At 36.5% G+C, this 13,089-nt stretch overlaps 1 protein-coding gene across 4 annotated transcripts in view; it reads right to left on the bottom strand.

Annotated features, from left to right (window-relative positions):
* TMEM144 (transmembrane protein 144) overlaps positions 1–13,089 on the bottom strand; it is a 61,887-nt gene that overhangs the window by 16,404 nt on the left and 32,394 nt on the right. For 3 of the 4 annotated variants that reach the window (XM_027866898.1, XM_027866901.1, XM_027866900.1), the window contains 2 exons: positions 8,717–8,798; positions 901–977 (listed from right to left, as the gene is read on the bottom strand). In XM_027866898.1, the coding sequence (XP_027722699.1) occupies positions 901–977; positions 8,717–8,798 (159 nt within the window). The remainder of the gene's footprint in view (positions 1–900; positions 978–8,716; positions 8,799–13,089) is intronic. The other variant, XM_027866899.1, reaches the window with a different exon arrangement.

Below are 13,089 nucleotides of genomic sequence, written 5' to 3'. Positions count from 1 at the left end.
TTTCAAGACAACTTTATTAGGGGGACAGGAGTCACCTTTCCCTACTCTCCCCACAAACCTCTCTAAACACAGAATTAGAGCTATAAAAGTTTTGACGTAAAAAGCAGCTAGGTGGTGCAGGACCTTGAGTTTGGAAGATCTGAATTAAAATCCTCAGACACTTAATAGTTATGTGACCCTGGGCAAATCACATATTCTTTCAGCCTCATTTTATTCAGCCATAAAGTGAGAACAATCTACTTCCCAGGGTTGTTGTGAGGACCTCATGAGATAATTTTTGTGAAGTGCTTAACATAGTGCCTGGCACATAGTAGGTACTATGTGAATGTTAGCTATTATTATTGATTATTGTTATCCAGATCCAGATTATCCAGATATTTTTTATTTCAAATCCAGCACTCATTTAACTGCAGCAAGTGGGCCCGAAGACTTTAGATTCCATTCTGGCTTTGTCACCAACAAGCTGTGTGACCTTAGACAATTCATTTAACCTTTGGGGGGGACTGTTTCTTCATCTGCAGTATGAAGGGGGTTGGACCTGAGCAATGTTAAGGTCAACCCCATTGCTGAGATCCTGTGATTTTATGAAGTTTTGGAGAGTAGAAGATTGGTTAGTAGTTCAAGATCTCAGTGAACTTTTGATTGAACCCACTGATTCCAGAACATAAAAGAAAATCATTTCAATCCTTTTATTTTGTGGATGAAGAAGAGAGATTAGGTAACCTTGTTCAAAGTCAAATAGAGAATCAGGGGCAACAACATTTGAAGCCTGGATCTTGGCTATCAAATCCAGCACTCCTTTTACTCTGTTATTCCATCTTAGATGCTCCTAAGTTAACTCTGGGGCACCATGCTCAAAGTGTGACAGTTTAACGGTAAAGAAAGAAAATAGTTCCTTACAATATTCTGTTTTGTAATTGAGAAAGGTTTTTGGTCCATAAATAATCCAGGCCATTAGTCTGAGTGCAGTTGATTGCCTATCAAAACAAACGGACAGACAAACAAGCAAAGAAAGCATTTTTGATAAGTCATCTATTTGAAATTCATGTCTGATAAATCCTGGGTGTGGGAGGACACAAGGAGATGGGAGGGGATGGAGAGGCAGCATGGTACGGTGAAAATGAACCTAGGATATAGAGTCACAGGATGCAAGCTCACATCTGTTACTCACTGCTTATGTGATATTAGACAAGTCAGTTGACCTCTCTGTTCTCAGTTTCCTCATCTGAAAAATGAAGGGGTTAGGCTAGATTACCTCTGAGATCCCTTCTTCTAGCTCAGAAACTATGAAACCTTATGCATACTTCTTTACTTTTTTTAATCTCTCTCTCTCTGTCTCTCTCTGTCTCTGTCTCTGTCTCTGTCTCTCTCTCTCTCTCTCTCTCTCTCTCTCTCTCTCTCTCTCTCTCTCTCATTTATATGAAAATTCTAGTTCCATGCCCTATTTTAGTAGTGTGAATATAAGATCATATGTTAGAACTGAAAGGGACCCCAGGAGCAATTAAATCCAATCCCTCATTTAACATCAAAACAGCTAAAGCCTAGAGCAGTTAAATGACTTAGCTGCTATCACAGAGTATTTCTTGGTGTACCTCCTCTCCCAGCTCAGCTTCTGACCCTCTCCAGACTTCTCCAACATGCTCCTCCAACCTTCTAAGCTCCCATTCAAGTGTTATTTTCCCTCAGCAGAATGTAAGCTCCTTGAAGGCAGGGAATGACTTTTTATTTTTTATAATTGTATTTATATTACCAGCTAAATATAATATCTGGCACAAAGTAGGCATTTAATAAATGCTTATTGACTTGACTTGATTGCATGAATTATTCCTGATTTCATTATTTCATTTTCTTATTGGTCACATTGTATCTCTGGTGTGATGTTGCTCTGAGAATAATTCACAGTCTTGGTAAATTCTTTGTCTAAGTTTCTTTGGTATAACTCAGTTTTAATTGAGCTGTCAGCATCAATTAAACTTAGTTCTTTGTTCAATTTTGTTCAATTATAATAAGAAGTACTTTTAGAAAACTAGGATCAAGGGGAAATTATAATTACTCATGGAGAAGCATATGAATTCAGCATAGTTATTACATAAATTAATTAAATAAAACCAGATAAATCAGGGATAACTCTTAGCAGATTCATTTGTTAGAATTAAATTTATATTTCTACTGTTAACTCTAATTATCCATCTCTTTTACACAAAGTCTCTTTAGTTTTGCTGGTTTGCTAAATGGTAGGAAACTTTAATTCGAAAATCACTGTGTAAGACATCCTCCCTCCCTGGAAAAAAAGAGGTACAAAAACTCACTAAAGAAAATAATTCTTTAAAAATTAGAATTTGGTAAGTGGAAGCTAATGACTCCATGAGACATCAAGAAACAATAAAACAAAGTCAAAAATGAAAAAAAATAAAAGAAAATGTAAAATATCTCATTGGATGAACAACTGATCTGGAAAATAGATCCAGGATAATTTAAAAATTATTGGATTACCTGAAAACATTGATAAAAGAAGAGCTTAATTGTTTCAAGAAATTATCAAGGAAAACTTCTCTAATTTCCTAGACCCAGAGGGTAAAATAGAAATGGAAAGAATCCACTGATCACCTCTTGAAAGAGGTCCCAAAATGAAAATTCTCAAGAATATCATAGCCAAATTCTAGAGCTATCATGTCAAGAAAAAATATTGTGAATGAGAAAGAAACAATTAAGATATTGTGGAGTCTTAGGACCACACAAAATTTCACAGCTTCCATGTTAAAGGAGTTGAGGGCTTGGACTATGATATTCCAGAAGGCAATGGAGCTAGGATTACAACCAATAATAACCTTTTTAACAAAAATGAGTGTAATCCTTTAAAGGGAAAATGGATATTAAATGAAATAGAAGACTTTCAAGAATTTTTGATGAAAAGACCAGAGATGAATAGAAAATTTGACTTTTCAATACAAGACTTAAGAGAAACATAAAAAAGATAAACAAGAAAGAGAAATTATAAGAGACTCAATAAGGTTAAACTGTTTATATTTCTATAAGGGAAGATGATACTTGTAACTTCTAAGAACTTTATCATTATTAGGGCAGTTAGAAGAAGTACAATTAGGCAGAGGGCACAGGTGTAATTTGACTATAATGGCATGATCCACCCAAAAAATTAAGGGGTGAGAAGAGAGATATGCTTAAATATTCCTTTGGATTTCATCCAGGGATTTTTGGTGGTCATAAAATTGAAAGTAAGAAAATCACTGAACTAATTAACAAAACTAGGAGCTGATTTTACTAAAAAAAAAAACCAATAAAATAAAGCATTCATTTGATTTTTTAAAAACAATCAAATTAGCAGTATCAAAAATGAAAGGGGTGAATGAACCAGCAAAGAAGATGAAATTAAACAATAATTAGGGGATATTTTGCCCAATTATATGCCAGTAAATCTGACAATCTAGGTTAAATGGATGAATATTTATAAAAAAATATAAATTGTCCTGATTAACAGACAATGAATTAGAATACTTAAATAACCCTATCTTAGAAAAACAAATTAAAAAAGGCATCAATGAATTCCCCAAGAAAAAAGTCTTCAGGACCAAATAATTTCACAAATGAATTCTACCAAACATTTAAAGAACAATTAATTTTAATATTATATAAAATATTTGGAAAAAATAGGTAGAGATTAGCAGCAGAGCCAAGAAGGTGGAGTAAAAGCAGTGACTTGCTTGAGCTCTCCCCCAAATCCCTCCAAATACATGTGATAATGGCTCTAAACAAATTCTAAAGCAGCAGAACCCACAAAAAGACAAAGTGAAACAAATTTCCAGCCCAAGACAACTTGGATGGTTGATCTGAAAGGTATATTGCACTGGGTGGGGTGAGGAACCCAGTTTGGCGTGGGTGTGTAGGCAACACAGGCCTCAGTGAACTTGAAGCAGGCCTCAGAAGACTGAATCACGGGCAACTGTGGTGGTTTCCAGATTTCTCAACACATGAACACCAAAGACAACTTAGAAAGTCAGCAGGAAAAGTCTATGACTGAGGTGAGAGAGAAACTCAGTGCCAGCCCCAGTCCCCAAGCGCGGCCCTGGGGCAGCGGCTGCTTATGGAGCTTCTAGCTCACAGACTGAGGAGGAATTGAGTGGCTGATCAGAGGGGGATTGCAGGGATCTCTTTGCTGGTGCTGGATTCTCTTGCTTTGCCCACGCTTGGATCTGGGTCACAGTTCTGGGTGGTGTCCTGGGGCGAGGAGAAGGCTGGCATGGTGGAGTTTGTAGTGGCAGTGGATAGGGAATCCTCCTCACAGTTCCAAGGGAGAAAAGAGTGCTTGTGGTCACTCATAGACCAAAGCACAGGCCAGGAAAGGAGTAAACACCTCACCCTTGATCATACCACCTTGGAAGAACTGAAATTTACAAGTCCCTAGAAGTATCTCTGAAAACAGTTGCACAAAACCCCTGAAGCTTAGGACAGTACATCCTAGTGTGGTGGTACAGGCAAATATCAACACCAACACCTCCCATGTGCCTAAGCATAGCCAGTAGAACTGGTAGACTCAAGCTCTGAGAACTAACATGTACTTCAGTGTAGCCCAAGGCAAAGAGGAATCCTCCAGTGGCCAGACCTCTATGTGCTTCAGTGTAGCCCCAGGGAAACAAAGAAACACCCCACTGGAGCTTAGCACACATGAGATATCATCACTAGCACCCCAGCTCAGCACCAGGTAAGCTTCCAGACCCCTATTGCCTCCAGTAGCACCCACCATAACCCTTCAGCACATCACCAGACATGAGGGTCCCCCAGAGGCCTCAGGGCAACATCAAAATGACACCAGGAAAATGGCCAGAGACTGCAGCCATTGACACAAAAATCCTGAGACAGTGATGCTTTCACCCCCAATGCAGAGCTCAAATTTAAAAGAAAGGAAAAAGTCCAAAATAAAAAGATGAGCAAAGAACACAAAAAAATAATCTGACCATAGAAAGTTATTATGGTGACAAGGAAGACCAAGACACAAACTCAGAAGAGGACAGCAATGTCAAAATACCTATGGGCAAAACCCCAAAGAAAAATGGGAAGTGTTCTCAAGCCCAAGCTCAAGAAAAAATTCATGGAAAAGCTTAAAAAGGAGCTTAAAAATCACATAAGAGAGGTAGAAGAAAAATGGGAAAAGAAATGAGAGTGATGCAAGAAAATTATGAAGAGTCAATACCTTGGAAAACTGCTTAAAAAGTAGAATTGGCCAAATGAAAAAGGAGATACAAAAATCCACTGAAGAAAACAATTCCTTAAAGATTACAATTAGCCAAATGGAAAAGAAAGTACAAAAGCTAATTGAGGAAAACATTGAGAAATTGAAAAATTGAGAAAAACACTTAAAAGTTCGAACTGGTCAAGTACAAGCTAATGACTCTCTGAGACATCAAGAATCAAACAAATTCAGAAGAATGAAAAAGTGGAAGAAAATGTAAAATTCATCATGGGAAAAACAACTGACCTGAAAAATAGATCTAGAAGAAACAATATCAAAATTGTTGGACTACCTAAAAACCATAATCAAGAGGAGGACATAGATAGCATCTTTCAAGAAATTGACAGGGAAAACTGCCCTGACGTCCTGGAACCAGAGGGCAAAATAGGCATTGAAAGAATCCACCAATCACCTCAGGAAAGAGATCACAAAATAAAAACTCCAAGGAACATTATAAAAAAAAATTCAGAACTACCAGGTCAAGGAAAAAAAAACAGGTGGCCAGAAAGAAACAATTAAAATATCGGGGAGTCATAATCAGGATTACACAGGACTTGGCTGCTGCAACATTAAAGGATCAGAGGTGAAGGAACATGATATTCTGGAAGGCAAAGGAAATAGGACTACAACCAAGATCATTTACCTGACAAAATTAAGCATACTACACACCAAGGGAAAAAATGGTCATTCAATGAAATATAAGAATTTCAAACTTTCATAAGCAGAAGATTTAGAAATAAACCAAAGATTTGACCTCCAGTATCAAGACCCAAGAGAAGCATAAACAGATAAAAAGGGAAAAGAAAGCATAAGGGATTCAATAGAACTGAACTGTTTACATCCCTACATGGGAAGATGAAACTTGTAATTCTTAAAAATTGTATCACTAATAGTACAGCTAGAAGGAATATACATAGAGGGTATAGGTATAAGATGAATTTGAGGGAATGACATATGAAATTAAGGGATGAGAAATAGGAATACACTGGCTGCAGAAGGAAAGGAGAGGTAGAATGAGGTAAATTATTTCACATGAAGAGGCATGAAAGACATTACAATGGAGAGAAAGATGGGAGGGTGGGTAATGAGCATCACTTGACCCTTACTCTCATCAGTAATGGCTCAGAGAGGTAATCATATACACAACTGGTTGAATATAGAAATCTATGTTACCTGACAAGGATGAAGGAGGGAAGGAGGTCAAGTAAAGGGAGTATAATGTGGAATGACAGAAGGGAGAGCAGATCAGGTGAGGTGGTAGACAAGCAAAACACTGGTGAGGAGGGAAAGGGTGAGAGGAGAGAAAGGACAGAGAGGAGGAAGAGTAGGATGGAGGAAAATACACAGGTAGTAATCATATCTGTAAGATGAATGGGACAAACTCTCCATAAAATGGAAGCAGATTGCAGAGTAGATCAAAAACCAGAATCCTACAATATGTTGTTTACAAGAAACATAGTTGAAGCAGAGAGACACACAGTGTAAAGGTAAGGGGCTGGAGCAGAATCTATTAAGTTTCAGCTGAAGTAAAAACAAACAAACAAACAAGCAAACGGGGTAGCAATCTTGATTGTAGACAAAATAAAAACAAATATAGATCTAATTAAAAGAGATAAGGAAGGAAACTACATCTTGCTAAAAGATACCATAGACAATAAAGCAATGAAAATAACTAAACATATATGTACCAAGTGGTATAGCATTCAAATTCTTAAAGAGGTTAAGTGAGTTACAGGAAGAAATTGTCAACAAACCTGTAGTAGTGGGGTACTTCAACTGTCCCCTCTCAGAAACTAAGGAGGTAGATAGAATATTTAAAAAATTAGATATGACAGACCTTTGGCATGGTTTAGACATAAAGGGTGACACCATAAGTAAATTAGAAGAGTAAGAAATAGTCTACCTGTCAGATCTATGGGGAGGGGAAGAATTCATGACCAAACAAGAGATAGCATTACAAAATGTACAATAGATTATTTTGCTTATATTAAATGAAAAAGTTTTTGTACAAACAAAACCAATGCAACCAAGATTAGAAGGAAAGCAGAAAGCTGGGAAACAATCTTTATAGTAAGTATCTCTGATAAAAGCCTCATTTCTCAAATATATAGAGAACTTAATCAAATCTACAAGAATACAAGCCATTCCCAATTGATAAATGGTCAAAGGATATAAACAGGCAGTTTTCAGTTGAAGAAATTAAAGCTATTTATAGGCATATGAAGACATGCCCAAAATCACTTTTGATTAGAGAAATGCAAATTGAAACAGTTCTGAGGTACCACATCACACCTATCAGGCTAATATGACAAAAAATGGAAATGATAAATGTTGGAGAAGATATGGAAAATTGGGACACTGATACACTCACTGTTTGTGGAGTTGTGAACTGATCCAACCATTTTAGAGAGCAATTTGCATCTATGCCCAAAGGGCAACCAAACTGTGTATACCTTTGATCCAGAATTACCACTAGTAGGTCTGTATCCCAAAAAGATCATTAAAAAGGAAAAATGACCTATATGTGCAAAAATATTTATAGCATCCCTTTTTGTGGTGGCAAAATATTAGAAGTTGAGGAGATGCCCATCAATTGGGGAATGGGTGAACAAGCTGTGGTATATGAATATAATGGAATACTATCATGCAATAAGGAATGATTAACAGGCAGATTTCAGAAAACCCTGGAAAGACTTGTATGAACTGATGTAAGGTGAAATGAGCAGAACCAGGAAAACATTGTACATAGTATCAGCAACATCATGTGATGATCAACTATGAATGACTCAGTTCTTCTTAACAACAAACACAATGATCCAAGACAAGTACAAAGGACTCATGAAGGAAAATGCTATCCATATCTAGATAAAGAACTGATTGAATCAGAATGCAGATTGAAGCATTTTTTTTTACTTACTTTATTCTTTCTCATGGGCTTTTTCCTTTGATCTTATTCTTCTTTGAAAATATGATTAATATGGAAATATTTTTACATGATAGCACATGTATAAATCATATCAAACTACCTACCATTTTCAGAAGAGGGAAGGGGAGGGAGGGAGAGAGAAAAATTTGGAACTCAAAAACTTGTAAAGATGAATGCTAAAAATTTGACATGTAACTGGGGAAAAATAAAATAGTATTAAATTTAAAAAAGAGCCTACTCTTAGTTGATATCTTTAAGGGATAACACTTTTCAGAAAAGCATAAATCTAAGAAGATGTTATTAATGTTCATGGTAGAACAGCTTTCAATACCTCAAATTAATCAATTTTGCTTATAACTATGATTTTCTGTACTGGCCTTTAGCCATTACAAATATATACTAAAATATTTTCTTTAGCTCTGAAATTTATACCACAACCCCCCCACACAATATATCTGTAAAATTTCAATCTCTACTTCTTCCTTTGGGCTAACTTTGACTTTATAAATGAAGTATTCTCTGGCAGTAACATATGCCAAACTCACGCGTTCAGTTAGTAATGGTGTGGTGTCCAAGGAACTTGTTGAACTTGGTATTTCACTTTTTATAAACAAAAATATGACAGCACTGTAAGGAAAGCAAACATTTAAAAAGTATTTATTATACTCCTAATTCATAATCACAGTCATCAAATTCAGGGGGAAAACATAATTAAATCGGGGCAGCGAAGTCACGTAGTAGATAGAGTACCAGCCCTGAAGTCAGGAGGACCTAAGTTCAAAATCCGGCCTCACACCAAACACTTGACACTTAACTAGCTGTGTGACCCTGGGCAAGTCACTTAACCCCAATTGCCTAAAAAAAACCAAACCAAAACAAAACAAAACAAAACAAAACATAATTTAATCCCTGGTATTTCAAATAGTACTTTTATGCTGATAAATATCAAATATACTTCTGCTACCATCTTTTCTTTTGAGTTCTAGAGTTTACTGTGGTGTCTTCTAGTCACCACAAACTCATTATGAGCTAAACTAGACCCATCATCTTTTCCCTAAAATGAGCTATCCTTCCCAACTGTACTGTTAGCAGTTCTATTGTTCTCACTGTCACATAGGCTCCAACCTTTGACTAATCTGCAGTATCTAGTGAGTAAATTCAGTCAATTCTATTGACATGTCTTTCATAGCTGTTCCTTTCTCTCTAGTCTCCCTTGTACATAGTAGATTCGTTTTTCATTACCTAATGGTGGATCATTTTAACAGCCATGGAAGGATATTAACCCCTTGCCCCCTACTAAATTTTTAGTACAATTGGAAATAATAAGAAACAATATTTCGCCAGCCTAAAATCCTTTCCAGGCTTCTTGCCTTAGGAAGTGTATAAAAAGTTGATAATGAAAGCTAAGGTCTCAGGAAGATGGATTCATGGCCATAACCAAATTAGAACAAAAAAGTATGTTATCTAGTTGAGATCATTGTCTTTCCCATTCCCTGAAGTGATTGGCTTCAAAGCAGTATACTCTTTCCCATTCAGAAAAGACTAGATATGGATCACTGGGATGTCCCCTTTGATTACTTTAGGAGAAATAGTTATTTTGTCAATTATTCTAGAATACTGACTCCTAAAACTGTTTTGGAACATGTTTTAACTGTATCTTTGTTTAAGATTCTTATAAATTGTGTCCCAAACTGTTTTGATGTGAAGAGATGTATGGCACACACTGGGTCAAGGGGAAACTTTATTATTTTCTCTCTCTAAACTAGTCAGTCAATAAATGTTCATTAATTGTCTGCCTCCTATAATCCAGGCACTATGCTAAGCCCTGGGGACACACACACACACAAAACAAACAACAAAAAACAAAAACAAATGAACAAACAGACAAAAAAACCAGAGCCTGTGCTCACAAGAAGCTCAAACTCTTATAGGGGAGAAAATATGCAAATAACTATGTACAAACAAGATGAACATAGGAATATAAAGAGATAATTAATGGAGGGAAAGGTCTAGTGTTGAGGGGAATCTGGAAAGGCTTCTTGTAAAAGGTGAGATTTTAGCTGTAACTTAGAAGAAGCCAGGAAAGCCAGGAAGCAGAGATCCAAGCAGAGAGAATTCTTGGCATGGGGGACAACACACAGTGACAATATACAGTAAGGAGATGAATTATCTTAATTTTTTTTCAGGGAGCAGCTAGATGGTACAGTAGATAGGAAGCACCCAAAAGATGAATGCACTATGAGGAGTGAGTTGCCTATCACTGTCAGTCTTCACTTAGAGACTGGAAGGCCATTTGTCAGGAATGCAGTGGACGAGGTTGGGTCTGAAGTCCAAATAAAATGGCCCTTCTTACTCTAAGATAGTGGTAACTGACATTTGCCTAGAGCTTTAGGGTTTGCAAAGTGTGTTATTTCATCTAATTCTTATAACCTCTGTGATGTAGGTACCACAAGCATTAGTATCACCATTTTACAGATTAGTCAATAAATATTTATTGTCTCCAATGTGCCAGGCACTGTGCTAAGTCCTAGCATACAAAGAGAGGCAAAAGATAGTACATGCTCTCAAAGAGCTTGCTCTTTCATGGTAAAGACAACATGAAAACAACTATATATGAACAAGATACATGTATAGAGGATAACTTGGAAATGATCAGCACAGAGAAGGGAGAGGTATTAAGGGGAATCAGGAAGGGCTTTTCATAGAAAATGAATTTTATTTGAGGCTTGCAGGAAGCCAGGGAAGCCAAGAGGTAGAGATGAGGAAGGAGAGAATTCTGGGGGACGGACAGTAAAAATGTCTAGAGTTGAGAGATAACATGTCTTATGTGAGGAAGTCAGTGCCATTGGATCACAGAGGTATGGGAGGAATAAAGTGTAAAAGTAACAGGAAGGTAAGAGAGAAAAGATCTGATAAATAGAAGTATGTATAGAACAAAGTTTTTTCTTACATTGAACTGCATTGTCTCCCAATAACTTTCATTCGTTATTCTCTAGTAGCTATTTCAAGTACACAGTAAAAGTTATTTTTGTGTACTTTTATGTTACAGTTTTCTGTATATCGAATGTAAAGTACTTAGAAAACAACCCTGCATTTTTTTCTAAGAAATATTCCAGAACTTTTTTTTAGGCATAAGATTTCTAGTCATCATCTCTTTGTCTTCTCTCCAAATCGTGTTTTAAAAATACTATGTTGTGGAAATACTTGTTTTATTCCATAAATTAAAAATAAAATAAATAAAAATTAAAAAAATTTTCTTCAGGGGTAATGGTGGGGTAGACCCAAGATGGCAGAGTAGAGAAAATGCTCCCAACATTTCACTCCAAATAACTGTAAAATAATGCCTCAAATAAAATTCTGAAGTCAAAGAGAACAAAATGTCAGAGTGAGATGTTCTTCTGGCCCTAAACAACTTAGGAGATTGTAAGGAGAGATCTGTGAAATTGGGGTGGAGACTGGCCCAGAGCTCATGTGGATGAAATGCCAATAGTGGGATAGAAAAGGAAAATAACAAATATTGGAGGGGATGTGGAAAAACAGGGATACTAATCCACTATTGGTGGAGGTATGAACCACTCCACCCACTCTGGAGAACAATTTGGAACTATACACAAAGGCCTATGAAATCATGCATTCCCTTTGACCCAGCAATAACACTATTAAGTCTGTATGTCAAAGAGATAAAAGAAAAGGGGAAAAAGACCTATTTGTACAAAATTTTTTATAGCAACTCTTTTTGTTGTGGCAAAGAATTAGAAATTGAGGGGATGCTTACCAACTGGGGAACGTCTGAAGTTGTTGTATATGATTGTGATGGATTATAATTATACTACGAGAAATGATGAACAGGATGGTTTAAAAAAAACAACAACAAAACCTAGGAACACTCATATGAACTAATGCAAAGTGAAGTGAGTAGAAACAGGAGAACATTGCATGCAGTAACAATACTGTAAGGATGATCAACTGTGAAAGACCTAGCTACTCTGATGAAGATGATCCAATACAATCAAAGAATCCATGATGAAAAATGCTGTCCATCTTCAGAGAGAGAGAACTGATGAACTCTAAGTGCAGACTGAAGAATACTTTTTTGCATTTTATTTTTCTTGGTTTGTTTTTGTGTTTTCTTCTGTAACATCACCAATATTGAGACTTCACAGGTATAAGTAATATCATATTGCTTGCATTCTCAATGTGTGGGGGAGGGGGAAAAAGAAGAGAAATTGGAACTCAAAATTTTCATAAATAAATGTTATTTTTTACATTCTAAAAAGGAGAAATTCCTTTACATACATTTGTCTGTTCTTTCTAAATAAGGTTACCAAAATGGAAGAAAACATTCTGGTTATCAAGGGTTTTGCTGAGAGCTCATTACAGAGTAAGGCCTATATTTGATAGTAATGACTCCTAGTATTCTGATAACACCCAACCATATATAATACCCTTTGAAGTCATGGAACCCTAGGACCTTACCATTGGAAGGGGTCTCAGAGGTCATATAGTTTCCTAAGGCAAAATCAATGGACTTGGCTTAGAGTGAACCCTCTAGGATGGGAATGAGCTTCTGGCAGGTAATACCAGAATATTTCGTATTGCATGCAGAACTTCATTAAGGACAGGTGAGGAGTTTTGCATTTAATTGCTGACACCATGCTCTACAAAGTTAATACTACTTAGTCTGCAAATTTACTTGTTCTTCTGAAATAGTAAGCTCCAGTTCAAGGGTGGCTGGGATCATAAAGGGTTATGACCTAATCAAAAATCAGTCAGTCTGATATAGGCTTGCAAAATACATTTTGCAAAGGTGCTAGTTTGAGCCAATGATGATTTTTTTCCTCCTCCCAACTGACAAGCAGCAAATTTTAATTCAAGGAATCAGCAAACTTTGGGGGTAATAATCTGTTAAATTGGCATA

The sequence above is a fragment of the Vombatus ursinus genome, unplaced genomic scaffold, assembly GCF_900497805.2.
Source record: "Vombatus ursinus unplaced genomic scaffold, bare-nosed wombat genome assembly UNPS02014784.1, whole genome shotgun sequence".
NCBI classification, from domain to species: Eukaryota; Metazoa; Chordata; class Mammalia; order Diprotodontia; family Vombatidae; genus Vombatus; species Vombatus ursinus.
This window is presented reverse-complemented; position numbering and strand designations above follow the sequence as displayed.